This window comes from Herpailurus yagouaroundi, unplaced genomic scaffold, assembly GCF_014898765.1.
Source record: "Herpailurus yagouaroundi ecotype Mexico unplaced genomic scaffold, PumYag 28, whole genome shotgun sequence".
Lineage (NCBI taxonomy): Eukaryota > Metazoa > Chordata > Mammalia > Carnivora > Felidae > Herpailurus > Herpailurus yagouaroundi.
Window position 1 is genome coordinate 125711142 of NW_024412376.1, and position 14785 is coordinate 125725926.

General features: G+C 43.1%; 1 protein-coding gene across 3 annotated transcripts in view; it reads left to right on the plus strand.

The window, feature by feature from the left end:
- LNX1 (ligand of numb-protein X 1) overlaps positions 1 to 14785 on the plus strand; it is a 145551-nt gene that overhangs the window by 123282 nt on the left and 7484 nt on the right. For all 3 annotated transcript variants that reach the window (XM_040483430.1, XM_040483440.1, XM_040483445.1), the window contains 2 exons: positions 6595 to 6729; positions 13989 to 14166. In XM_040483430.1, the coding sequence (XP_040339364.1) occupies positions 6595 to 6729; positions 13989 to 14166 (313 nt within the window). The remainder of the gene's footprint in view (positions 1 to 6594; positions 6730 to 13988; positions 14167 to 14785) is intronic.

Genomic DNA, 14785 nt, shown 5'->3' on the forward strand with positions numbered 1-14785 from the left:
CCCCCCCCCCCCCGTTGTCAGTTTCGTAATTCTTTGAGCGCCATATCTAGAATAATCGTAGGAAGGAGACAGCTCTGTGAAACTGTCTGGTGTCCTACCTAAAATCAGAGAACCAAGAAATACAGAGCGAAGATGTGAGACCCTGGGAGAAAAAAAGAGATCTCGACTTCCCTCACCATGGCGATTCAGCATCTCTCAACCCACCAATCAGTGTGCAAACGGATTAGGCTGACAGATGTACCTATTTTGAGATGCTCTCCTCTCTCTGCCATTCTGGAACAGTGAGTTACAAACGTATGTGGGAGATCAAATATATGCAATTCATAAACGAAGTAATTACGGGTTTCAAATTTGAGTATTGCTCTTGTGCCTTTTGTTTCTAGGCAACCCCCAGACTTGAGGCAGAAGCTGGAAAACAATTTGAAGCCGTTTGTAGAGGTGGTGACACACAGGTTTTCATTAATACTAATTTCATAATGCACACATGTGCGATTTTTTTTTTCCCTTTGCATGAATTAACATTTAAATGAGAAGTGATTTCATCAAGAACAACCAACAACTAGGCTCTACAGACTTTTAAAAAGAATGTGAGAGGCCTCTGGAGCGAGCCAGAAAGCAAATAATGGACTGCTCGTATTACCGACATTTGTTCTGAATACGTGATTCCAGCTCGTGCGTTCTGCGTAACTGGGAAAAAAAAAAAAAAAAAAAGAGCACTTTTGTCCCTTGAAACCAGGAAGAACTGCCAATGAAATAAGACCTGATAGGTCAATGTGCTTTTTACAGATCAGCACAATACAGCACTAATACAGAATCAAATCCCCATTTCAACATATTTTCTTACCATGGCATTGTAATAAATGTAATACAATGGCTAAAGAATGCGCAGATTTAGTAACAGTCTTCTTGAGCTGAATTCTTAAAGTCCAGATAAGTTTTATATACAGCTCTAAATCTCATGCATTCCTGATAAAGCATGACTTGGTAAACTGTACAGCTTTTCAGCGTTGAATTCTTGGAGTGAATCCCCTACACCACCACACGCTGCAAATATTAGGGAATCTTGGAATTTACTGCCCTTCCTCCAACTCCATACCCCCCCACATGCATTTTTTTTTTTTAACACCATGGAAAAACATTAACCATGAGAGTAACTTCTAGATACCATAAAAGAGGGGCGCCTGGGTGGCTCAGTCGGTTGAGCATCTGACTTCGGCTCGGGTCATGATCTCGTGGTCTGTGAGTTCGAGCCCCGCGTCGGGCTCTGTGCTGACGGCTCAGAGCCTGGAGCCTGCTTCCGATTCTGTCTCTCTCTCTCTCTCTCTCTCTCTGCCCCTCCCCACTCATGCTCTGTCTCTCTCTGTCAAAAATAAACATACATTTAAAAAAAAAAATTAGATACCATAAAAGAAGGGATGTTTGAGGCAAAGGACTTGGGTCATTCTGCCAACTCAGCAAGCAGCAGCCACAAGAACTGGATTCTTATTTTGACCTTGTCGCTGACCTCTGTATGATCCCATGTACACCAGACTGTCGTTAATATCTTAGCACTTAAAGGAGGTGCTTCTGACAGCCCAAGGATGAATATGGAGCTATGGTCAAGAGGGAAAAAGAGACCAAATTGCTGTCTCAAATCTCTTTTTCTACCTCCGTCTAGTCCTAAGGTCCTATTTCACCACTTTCCCTCAACCCCTCCTTAATTTCCTTTTTCCTTGGTCGGACTCTTGCTCTTTGCCCACTAAAATAGCTGCTGCCGCCCCCATAGAAGATATTCTTGAAGCCTTCTTTTAAAATTGTGGAGCACCTGGGTGACTCAGTCAGTCGAGCATCTGACCCTTGATTTCGGCTCGGGTCATGATCTCGTGGTTTTGTGGGATCGAGCCCCGCGTCCAGCTCCGCGCTGATGGCGAAGAGCCTGTTTGGGATTCTCTGGCTCCTTCTCTCTCTCTGCCGCTCCCTACGTATGTGCGCACTCTTGCTCTCTCCCCCCAAATAAATACACATTTTTAAAAAATGCATCAGGCTCTATGCTACGTGCTAATGTTTCAGTGGTGAGCAAATCAACTCACACCAGGTTTGCTTTCACCAAGTTTATTTCATAGCAACTATCCACTTACATGCACCATTAGCTTGTCCTGGAGTTCTATTTCTGGAGCCCCTGACTTTTTGCTCCGTGAGAGGCATTTTTCTCAGAATTCCTCTTGCCCCCTGGAAGGGAGGGTCAGGGCAAGGACTTTGCTTCTGCACGTCATTGCGTAGTATGGTGCCATGTCGACAAATGACTGATGGCTCTGGTATTTTTCTAGCATCTCAAGTGCTAACTCTCTTCTGATGCCTCCTGTTGTCTGTATTGCCACGTATGGTCTGTGTGCCATACGTGATCTCAGAGTTAGGTTTCATTGATGTAATGTGTCCCTTAGTGAGGACATCTTTTAATCAATCATCTCTTTTAATTAATCAGTAATCTTTTAATTAGTAATAATGAAGACAGACCTCTATGGAGTTCTTGGCTTCATAGGGCACAGAGATAATCGCGTCTGCATATATGACATGGCCAACTGGGCCCATCATGGAGGTCCTGGGGGCAGCTGGTCCATCAAAAAAAAGACTTTATTAGAGTGAGTCCAGACTTTGTCAAGCTTTTGAGATGACTTGAAAACATATGAAATATTAAAGAAACTAGAAATACTTGACCTGGAAAGGAAAGGAGCCAAGGGAGAACAGTGAATGTTATCTTCAAATAAGTTTGTTACATGGAAATTGATTTGGGGCTGCCCGAGAGAACATCACGGGAGCCAATGGGTAAGCAAGAAAACGGTACATTTAGCTCAGCCTGAGGACAGACTTTCTAATTAACGCCAAGTATGGCGCAAGCAGCCTGGGGACACAGTGAGTTCACTGTCATTGGAGGCACCGAAGCATGAGATGGGTGACAATGTGACAGGGATTTTGTGGGGGAATTAGAATACGGGTTACAGAGAACGTGTTGGATTAGATGATGCCTGACATCTCTTCTGTATATGTGACTTTTTTTTAATATGAAATGTATTGCCAAATTGGTTTCCATACAACACCCAGTGCTCACCCCAAAAGGTGCCTTCCTCAATGCCCATCACCCACCCTCCCCACTCTCCCACCCCCCATCAAGCCTCAGTTTATTCTCAGATTTTAAGAGTATCTTATGGTTTGCCTCCCTCCCTCCCTTTTTCCCCCCCCTTCCCCTCCCCCATGGTCTTCTGTTAAGTTTCTCAGGATCCACAGAAGAGTGAAAACATATGGTATCTGTCTTTCTCTGTATGACTTATTCCACTTAGCGTAACACTCTCCAGGTCCATCCACGTTGCTACAGAAGGCCATATTTCATTCTTTCTCATTGCCACATAGTATTCCATTGTGTATATAAACCACAACTTCTTTATCCATTCGTCAGTTGATGGACATTTAGGCTCTTTCCATAGTTTGGCTATTGTTGAAAGTGCTGCTATAAGCATTGGGGTACAAGTGCCCCTATGCATCAGCACTCCTGTATCCCTTGGGTAAATTCCTAGCAGTGCTATATGTGACTTTTTAATTACATGGAACGAGTGGTCCCCAATTTCCCAAGGCATTTTGAGCCCAGGATAGATGAACTGACCGTTATACTTGAACAATTGGTGGAAGGGAGCCTAAGAGGGGGCAACCCCAAACAGTATAGAGAGAACCATCCCCACGACTATACGTTGAAACCCAAAGATAGACTGCCTAACTCTGGGATCCTTGGAAAAGAAGCTGGTGGGGAATGTGGACGCAGGATGAATTACTTTTAAAGAAACGCTCATTAAAATCTTTGTTGATGGAGCACTAAGTACAGGCAAGTTCACGTTATTATAAATGCAACGATAGCTCTCACTTGTCTCTCTAACAAGGGCTGTTTCTCAACACTGCACCCAGCTGCTGCTGAGGCGAGAGCCAGTACAAACACATTAGCCTAGTTTCCACCTCACAACTTCAAACACTAGGAGAGAAAGTGCAGCCAGTAGTCTCCCTGAGAACAATTTGTAAGGTGGCCGGTAAGAGCCACAGATCCAGCCTTGCGGAGAATTTATTTCCAAGCAAATGGATACCAGGCTCATTTATTGGAGGGTTGTTCCTGCCGGCAACTTAATGCCAAAGTCGACATTTGAAAATCCAGTGAGAAATTTGTGTTTGAAAATGTGAATTAAACAGCTCTTGCAGGCTGCTCCTTGGCATTTTGAATTTTGCCTGGCAAGTTGATTTGAGATGAAAGGCTCAGATTTTCTCCATTCTTAGGAGATGCTTAGCACACATGACTGCTCACGTTCACGAAGTGAACGTGATGGCGATGTGCGGGCCAAAGACAAACCCCCTGCTGAGATCCTTCAAAACATTGGACTTTCCCTGCAGATAAAGAGCAAATTTGGGCTCAGCAGTTGGAGTTTTGACTTGAGTGTTTTGCTGCTTATCACTAGGAATTTTTGCTTCAGAAAGTTCCTAGCGATAACCTCATTAGGAAAAGTGAGGCTTACAGGATAAAGAAACAGTATTACAAAATACTCTTCCAAGAATTGAATTTAGTTGGCTAATACCATAGTTCTTCATGTCAGCTTGCCGCATTATTGTTTCCTGAGCTTGTTAGTTTTTGTTCTGATGCAAGCTTTATACGTGATGAGAAACACCAAGGGATTCAAGAGAGGCAAGGAACAGAGGAAAGGTGTAGAAATACTGATTACATAGACCAGCAAAAGTGATGACTGGGCTTTATGGGAAGGAAAATGAAGAACTTGAACTTGCTTTTGGGGCCTGTTCAGTAGGATTTTTGTAATTTATTTGAGATGAGTCAACTCAACGGGCCCACCATCCACCTTGATGTTCACCATAGCCACGCTTAGTGGATTTTAGCAGCTGTTTTTAAAAGTTCATCTGACTTACAGCTACCCAGTTGATGATCCCTAAGTTTCAAGAGAGCCCTGAGAAGAAATGTTTATTAATACAAGCACGCAAAATCATGAAGGTTTGGGCTGGGCAGTGTTGGACAACCGTGGGGACCTGATTTCACTGATGAGGTTTTGATTGCTTCAGGTTTTAAAAACAAGGTCCTCCTGGGGCGCCTGGGTTGCTCAGTCGGTTGAGTGTTCGACTTCGGCTCAGGTCATGATCTCACAGTGAGTTCGAGCCCCGCGTCGGGCTCTGTGCTGACAGCTCAGAGCTTGAAGCCTGCATAGGATTCTGTGTTTCCCTCTCTCTGCCCCTCCCCCACTCACATTCTGTCTCTGTCTCTATTAAAAATAAACGTTTTAAAAAAAATTAAAAACAAGGTCCTCCTTCCTGACCAGATTTTTCCACAGTCTGGCAGCCATACCTGTAAATGGAGAAGGCAGGCAGGCAGTGTCCGTCTCTGCAGAGGTGAAGGGTGGTCAGCGGATGACATGAAGAGAGGAACCCCCAAAACCCCTCTCTCCTCCTCGTGCCCAATCCTAGTCCTTCCTGGGGACCTTTCTAATCCACTCCGGGCCATCAGGGAGCTTTGTTTATCTGCGCTTCACAGGGCTAATTAATGTCTCCTCTATCTGCCCCGCGGATCTGGAGTCTCAGTAGTCAGCAGTTTGCGAATAACGCTGAATGCTCTCAAGCAGATCTGAAATTCATCTGTGGCACAAATCCAATTTGTAAATTTACGATGTGGAATAGACTCTCCCCAGTAAGCAACGTACTTGCTCTCCGGAATGCTCTGTGCAAGCATCGATGTTGATAGCTGAGGGGAATAGTAATCAGAACTGGGGATAGCCACATGAAAGATAAAGGCTCAGGGTAAAGGCCCTTAAGCGGGTTGCATTTGCACTATTGACTCATCCCTGTATTTCTAAACTGTTTCTCCTTTCCCGTGCCCAAATGTTGAATTCTGTACATGCGGGATTTCTACTCTTATGTTGGTAGCATTGCCGCCACCAACTCTGTTCCTTTTTCTGTCCTGCTCACCTTTGGCCTGGGTTTTAGACTGAGCTGCAACTTTACGCCGTATACTCGGTTCTATCTGGAAAGCCCTTCAGATGTGGCTTGTGTGCAAAGGAGCCATCTCTGAAAAATAACCATGTTCGATGATGTCTTTTCAAAAACTGTTGGATGCATCAAACCTTCCCTAGTTTTTCCCTTGAAGTAGGTTTCCTTACCTGATTTAAAGCTAAAGGAAGGGCACCTGGGTGGCTCAGTGGGTTGAGCATCCAACTGTCGGTTTCATCTTGGGTCATGATCCCAGGGTTGTGGGATCAAGCCCTGAGTCAGGCTCCATGCTGAGTGTGGGGTCTGCTTAAGATTCTCCCTCCCCCTCCCCCATTCATTCTCCCTCCCTCCCTCCCTCCCCTCCTCTCCCCATTCTCTCTCTCTTAAACAAAAATTTTAAAAAAGTAAAGGAAATGAGTCTCATGCTCTTGCCAAATTATAAAATGGGCACTGCTGTGAGAAATACTAGACACCTTTTTTTTTTTTTTTTTTCTCTAAAAAAAGGTAGAGTAAAATGTCCATCCTGGTAAGCCTCTGGTGCCCAATGCTTTGGATGGAAGCTCTGAGGGTGGCTAACGTCTGTGTCTTCTTACCCAGGCCAGTGAAAGGCGCGTTCACCTCGTCGTGTCCCGCCAGGTTCGGCTGCAGAGTCCTGACATCTTTCAGGAAGCCGGCTGGGACAGCAACAGGAGCCAGTCCCCGGGGCCGGGGGACAGGAGCAATACTCCCAAGGTGAGCCCCAGCCAGGCTATGTCCACTCCTCCTGCGGGAAGCAATTGCTTGGGAAGGCTGAACACTTTAACATTTCTAAGCGTACTCTCTGGACTTCATCACTTAAACACTGTCTGACTTGCCTTGTGAAACAAAGAGCCCGGGGTCCCATCTTCGAGACCCAGTGAGATAGCAGGTGTCTCCCATCCAAACAAGAGAGAAGAAGGTGCAGGCAAGTTTTGAAACCTGATCTTGCAGACTCCATATGGGGACCTAATTTCTAGTCTAAGCCAAAGAGATGTCATGTTTTTCCAACAGTCGCGTTGCTTAAGGACCGTTTTCATTCGTTTTGAAATGAAACAAGAGATTCGCTTGGCTTTTGGTTTTTGAAGTTCCCAATCTGCCTGAAAATTAAAATAACAATTCCCCTGCTAATTTTAGTACGTTCATTTTTTTTTTTTTTTTTTTTCAGAAGAACTGGGAAGATCATATATACACTTGGAGTTCATGTAACATTAGGGAGTGGTGGGGAATGGGGCGAACGAGAAAGCATATGCCCTGTGTTGTGGCATTTAAAGTCAGAGAAAAATGTAGGATGATGTGAATGAAGCAGAGTGCACCTACGGGCTGCTTGCGTCCTTCAGGTCAGCAATGTGCAGCTTCTCGTTCAATGAGGTGACTCAGCCCAGTTTGTACTCCTGTCGGTCTCTTCTGTCAGAGGCAACGCCATCACCTCTCCATTTGGGTGGGTATTGAAAGCAACACAAACCTTGCTTAGCCCAAATTCAGAGTCCTGTAGCCTTGGGTTGGCATCCTATTGTGATGGCAATGGATTTCTAGCCAGTTCTCCTAAATCTGATTGCATTCAATCACTTGTAATTAAAACAAGTCTATAGGTAGCCTGCTCTCGTTGTAACAGAGATTAGGGAGTGCCTGTCTGAGCAATCGTATCAGACTATGCTTCAGTTTGGAATAACTCACAAGTCTGGGTTTTTGAGTAATGTATGCAGAAACAATACTCAAAACCTTCTTTTTTTTTTTTAATTTTTTTTTTTTGTTTTTTTGTTTATTTTTGAGTGAGACACAGAGCACAAGCAGGGAAGGGCCAGAGACAGAGGGAGACACAGAATCCGAAGCAGACTCCAGGCCCTGAGCTGTCAGCACAGAGCCTGACTCTGGGCTTGAACCCACAAACTGTGAGATCATGACCTGAGCTGAAGTCAGACGCTTAACCGACTGAGCCACCCAGACGCCTCTCAGAATCCTGACTTTTAATAACATAGCCTACAAGGCTACAACCCTCTCTTTCCCCAGCCAGCCAGCCGTGCCCCATACATCCATAAATTCCAGGCTTTTTTTTTTTTTTTACAATAAGCAACCTAGGCAGACCAGGTGCCTCCTGCTAACACATTTTATGGGTAAGGGCTTCCTGGTATCTTTTCACTAGTAAATAGCATTAGTGTGTTTAAATTAAACTAATGGTAAATAAATAAATAAATAAACTAATGGTGTTTACTAATAGAAAACTAGTTTATTAGCTTAGTTAAGGTTTAATCTAATTAATTATAGTTGGGTTACCCAGACCATATTGTAGTCTAGTCATTAAGCCACTAAGAATGAGGCTTCCACCAGCTCTGTGGGTCTGTAGTCCCTTTCACCTAACTGCTACGAATCACAGAAACAACCGAGATGAGCTGATCAAAGTTTTGCTGCAGTCTCTGTCATGTATTTAATTCCTGGGAAACGTACCGAACAAACTGGCCTGGTGGGAAATTTTAAGAGTCTCATTTTAATTTATAGGTGTGTCTGCCTTTTGAGATGAGATGCACGCATGCACACACACACGCACACGCACACAGCCTATTTAAAACAAAACTAAGACATACGTGGCTCTTCGATTAGTTTTTTATGATCCTAAGCCTTGCTTTATCTAGGAAACAACGTGGCTTTTTAAAGTAGGAGCTTAAATGAGACAAAGCTCAGAGAAGGCAAACCAAGACTCGGGAGACAGAAATGTTTGTAGCCAACTGAAAAGCAAAGATGGAAAGGCATCAGATGGAGGCGCGCGGCTGCCTCTGTGGGACAGGAAAGGGAAAGTGACCAGAAAGAAATCACAGAGGGACTCCACCTGTACTGGAGCACGTATTTCCTACGCTGGGTGGCAAGGTACATGGGAGGTCATTATGTTCATCCTTATACTTGTTTTTATGTCTAAACTGTTTTAAAGTATTTTTACAGCTGAGTGATAAGTAGACTAGTGCTCACGATGCTTTTCAGCCAGCTTGAATTAGTTCGTACCAAATTATGTTTTCGAACATCAGGGAACATCCTCAGGTCTCTGAAGCAGGGAGGGCGTTTGGGAGAAAACACAGATGGAAAAGAAGATCGCTGTTGTATTTCATTCTCCTTCTCCTCAATGAGGATTGGGCAACTCTGGGTGTGAAGGGTTCGTGGCGGTACTTGGTTTTTTCCATCGTTAACGTGAGTCTCTCCCTCTGGTGTGGAAGGCAGATGGCTGTCCAAAATACAAGGGACACGTTTCCTATTTAGGGGGTGCCCAGTCATGTGTGTTGAGCCCATTGGTGCTTGAAACATCTCCTTGCTCAGTACAGCAAGGCTGTTGGGTAAGCACTGATGACGTGTGGAAGAAGATGCCGCTCTCCAGGAACTCGGATCTAAAAGCATAAATAACCTACCTGTGCAGCCAAGAGACCATAGGTTTCAGCAGTCAGATCTTCTGTGTCAGGTCTTTTATTTGACAGGATTGGATTGGATTTCTCTAGTCAATGAGATAAACCTTTCATTCTTGGGTAACTGATTCTTTCATGTGTTTTTTTCTGACAGGAACCGGAAAATTAATAGGTTAATTTTTTTTTATCACATGTTAAAATATTGCCTCTGAAAGCAGAGTAGTGTGGGCGGGGAGACCATGGATTTACTCAGATCTCTTGGGTGTCAGTCCTCAGTTTCCCCCGGCCAGCTGTGCTTCCTTGATCAGAATTGTTTTAAGGTTGAGTCTCAGTTTTTCTGCCCAAACACATTTAAGTAGATAACAAACTGTATTTCTTTCTTTTTTCCTCAAAGAGTATCTGGCCAATCTGTGCATTGTTCAAAGAATATTTATTCACAACAAAATAATTACAGCCTCACTTTTTAATTTATTTATTTTGAGAGAGAGAGAGAGAGAGAGGGAGAGAGAGAGAGAGACAGCACGGGTGTGGGAGGGGCAGAGAAAGAGGGAGACCCAGAATCCCAAGCAGGCTCTGTGTTGCCAGCTGCGGAACCCGATGCGGGGCTTAAACTCATGAACTATGAGATCGTGACCTGAGTCGAAACCAAGATCCAGTCACTTAAGTGACTGAGCCACCCAGGTGCCCGAGGCCTCACTTATTTCTATTATCTGGTGTGGCAGGTGAGAAACCATTTCTGGAATCTTTCATGAGATAAGTAAGTTTTCTACTTATCCTTCAAATGAATTTAGTGACCCATTTTTTTTTTTAACTAAAGGATTCTCAGGTCAAAGGCATATCTTCCATTCCAGATGCATTTCTTCCCATCACAGGGCTGCCCCAATGGGCATGCTTACCCTCTTCATAAATAAGTTGGGGGAGCTTGAGTGATGACGGTATTACAAGATCGAAAATGCTGTTACTGTTAGAAGTTTAACAATAAAACGTGTTTCAGCTTATTACTTAGAAAGGCGATTATTTGCAATCTTCTGTTCATCTGGGCAAATGTTGTAAATACTGATAAAACCCAGGGTTGGCAGAATTGTGGGAAATCAGCATTTTCACAAGGTATTGGTGAGATTATAGATGATAGAGCTGTGTCGTATGTATCAAAATGTAAAATGCTCAGGTTCTTTGATTTAGCAGTTGTGCTGTTAGGTATTAGCCTAAAGAAATATTTACACAAGCGTACGAGATATGTGTTGTCTAAGGATGTTTGCAGTGACACTGTTTAATTTTTCACGAGACTTATAAACAACCAAAATGGTCATCAATGGGGGATATGACATATACACATGATGAAGTACTAGGAAGCTGTTCAAGAATGCAATACAGTGTATATGTGTGTGTACATATATATTTTTTAATTTTTAATGTTCATTTATTTTTGAAGGAGAGAGAGCGTGAGAGGGGAGGGGCAGAGAGAGAGAGAGAGAGAGGGAGACAGAATCCCAAGCAGGTTCCAGGCTCTGAGCTATCAGCACAGAGCCCAATGCGGAGCTCAAGCTCATGAGCCATGAGATCACGACCTGAGCCGTAGTCGGACGCCCAATGACTGAGCCACCCAGGCACCCCTGTGTGTACATATATTTTTTTAATGTGAAAAGATGTCCTTGTTTTCCAGAGCATTCCGTACTGTGTTTTAGTCATCACCTTGGGAGATTGATCAGCTGTGCCAACAGCATGCCTGGCTTCCATGTGGAAACAATGGAGGAAAGACCTTATTTGTGATTTGGGAGTCAATGTTGTACGACTATCCCCAGGAATGAGCTGAAGCAGCCAGTAGGAGTCTCCAGGTTCAGAACTTAGCCCTGAGTTGGGTGCATTTCAGAACTGTCTGCATCTCCAAACAGGGCTCTTTTGGGAGATGTCTGTGATTAAAGGCAGAGACATCCTACATCTCATGGCTTTGTGGACGAGCAAAGTTACATGCTGAGAACGGACCTTGAGAGCACCTCCAGATCTACTCTGGAATGCTAGAGCCACTGTGTACACAACTGTTGCTTCTCTGTTTTATTTTGAAACTTTGCCCTGAAGAAGGTCCCATTTCCATTTTGCAACCCGCGTCTGATGACCAGTCTCTTCAAGGTTCTGGGGGTTTAGAGAAACACACAACCCAGACCTTGTAAGCACTAATTGTAACAAAACCTTGCCATAATAATTTGCAATCCCTATTTTAGTATTTCGTCACTACCAAAAACAATTTGTGTCAGCCGTAATTTATCACCCGTTTATTCGACAAACACATAGTTACCATCTTGAATATGCCAAATGCTATGTTCAATGCTAGGGATACAGTCAACAGGCCGTTACTGGATGCAGTAAGGCCATTAGAACAGAGGTGGGTAATTTTATGCCATAGAAAATTGTGAGATAATAAATACACACACAAAAAACCCTAAGCTTATCTTCATAATGAAGCATTAAAAATGGACTCGTGGGGCGCCTGGGTGGCACAGTCGGTTAAGCGTCCGACTTCAGCCAGGTCACGATCTTGCGGTCCGTGAGTTCGAGCCCCACGTCGGGCTCTGGGCTGATGGCTCAGAGCCTGGAGCCTGTTTCTGATTCTGTGTCTCCCTCTCTCTCTGCCCCTCCCCCGTTCATGCTCTGTCTCTCTCTGTCCCCAAAAAAATAAATAAACGTTAAAAAAAAAAAATTTTTTTAAATGGACTCATGCATTCAGGCAGTAATTCTATATGATGTTAACCATCAACTTTACAGAAGTTTAATTATCATTCAGTTGATTTGTTGGACAGATAATCTATTCCCAGGTTTCAGAAAATGGAGACGATACAGGAAGGAGCCCCTCACCCATGCTTGATCTGTCCAGTTCTCCCCTCCGTGCCCAAAAAACCTCTTTGTTTCCAGAGTTTCTTCATGAAAATGCAAATATTAATACAAATTCTCATTCCTACACCATTTTAAACAAAAGGTAGTATACTTACACTGTCTTTTGTACCCTGATTTTTTTTTTTTTTACCAGATGTGTTTTCTAATTTCCTTCCTTTAGATACAACTGTAAACTCTCTCTTGAACCAGAGACTTCTCTGAGGTCTGATCAAGTATTATAAATATTTATTTGCAGGGCACATTCCCGTTTAGTTCCCAAGTCATTGCACAAGCAGGGAGGAGAATACATTTTTAGGAAAGTATGTGTTGAGGGGCACCTGGGTGGCTCAGTCAGTTGAGCTTCTGACTTCAGCTCAGGTCATGATCTTGCGGTTCATGAGTTCAAGCCCTGCACCAGGCTCTGTGCTAACAGCTCAGAGCCTGGAGCCTGCTTCAGATTCTGTGTCTCACTGGCTCTCTGCCCCTCCTCTGCTCACACTTTGTCTCTTTATCTCTCTCAAAAATAAATAAACGTTAAAATTTTTTAAAAAAAATAAAAGTACATGCTGATCTGTATTCATTGGTAAACAGCGCCCTTGACCAACTCTTACTGCTTTAAGATAACACTGCATGCAGCTTTGACTGTTTTTGGTCTAGAGTTGTTGAATCAAAATCACAGTTCTCTTATTTTTCAAAAGTTGGTCTTCAATGTATGCTATACAATGTGTATGCTATATTTTTACATAATATAATTCAAGGGTAGAACTGCATATTTTTCAGAGATATGTGAAGAGTGAAGATGCCAACTGGGGAGAACCCAGTTATCCATTGAATGGGATATCTATGAAATCCATTATTTTTTTTCTTTAAGGAGTTCTATAATTGACTTCCTCTACCTAAGTTAAACTGAAGACTATTTAATTACAGTTCCTTTTTTCAATTAATTTTTAAATTTCACTTAAATCCAAATTAGTTAACCTACAGTGTAATAATGATTTTTCAGGAGTAGAACCCAGTGATTCGTCACTTCATATAACACCAAGTGCTCACCCCAATAAGTGTCCTCCTTAATGCCCATCACCCCCACCCACTTCCCCTCCAGCAGCCCTCAGTTCTCTGAATTTAAGAGTCTCTTATAGTTTGTCTCCCTCTCTGTTTTTATCTTAATTTTGCTTCCTTTCCCTTATGTTTTTCTGTTTTGTTTCTTAAATTCCCCATATGAGTGAAATCGTATGATATTTGTCTTTCTCTGACTGACTTATTTCACTTAGCATAATACACTCTAGTTCCATTCATGTTGTTGCAAATACTTTTTCTAATTTAGAAAAAAATCCTGATTCTCATGAATGACAAGAGTTTTCGGAAATATCCCCTGCTATCAGGAATGAATGAGTCACTTGGAATATTTGGGATGTAGTTCACTTTGTGTGCTTAATATTTCTGCAGTGGTTTCCAACCTGTTCCTCTTCCTTTTTTTTTTTTTTTTTTTTTTTGTTTCCATTTCTATTTGAAATGTAAACTTTCTCTGAGCCTATAGAGTTTGGGATAATGCAACTCTGTTGAAGGTGGAGGCAAAGTGTGGGGTGTCTGAGCGCGTCTTTCTCTGTGAGGGCAAGGACTACCATCTGATATTTATCCAGCTTTGGTAGCTTTTGTATGTAGGAAATGCAAACCCACTTGTGAACAGATACGCCGTGTTTGTTTTTCTGTCTGTGCCTTTAGCCCCTCCATCCTGTGGTCACTTGCCACGAGAAGGTGGTAAGTGTCCGAAAAGACCCCAGCGAATCTCTCGGCATGACCGTTGCAGGGGGAGCATCACATAGGGAATGGGATTTGCCTATCTATGTCATCAGTGTGGAGCCCGGAGGAGTCATAAGCAGAGATGGAAGAATAAAAACAGGTAAAAAGAGACTTAAGGTACTGGGGCAGCAGAGGGTTAAAAATGAATTAGCAGCTTGCTGGGTTAGGTAACTGCTTCCAGAATTAACAAGAGAATGAGACGTTGATCTGCCCAGGACCTCTGTTACCCGTTGATCTTGACTGGTTTGGGTTTAGTTGCTGGACTGGGTTTCACCCTTCTTAGTTTATGTGGGTCGATGTGGGCCCCTTGGCTTGCTAATAAAGTGGGCATCTGCAAACTATGCCAAGAAGTGATGGAGAAGTTCTACAGTTATGAGCAAGTGGCCTCGACTAAATGGCATAATTTGGTTTCATTCTTTCTAAGTGATTCTTTTGCCGGATGGATCCTGTGATGAACCTATTCATGAATTGTTCCATTTCGTGGGTTGGATGGGAGAAATACTTTCATGGATCTTGAGCCAATGAATATTTACCATTTACATTATTTACCATGAAGTAATATTTATCATGAAAGTACCATGCTAGGTTCTTTTTCACTGGTTAAAAAAAAAAAAAAAAGTTTCATTATCTAAAAAATTTTTTAACGTTGATTTATTTTTGAGAGACAGACAGAGCGCAAGTAGGGGAGGGACAGGGAGAGTGGGAGACACAGAATTAGA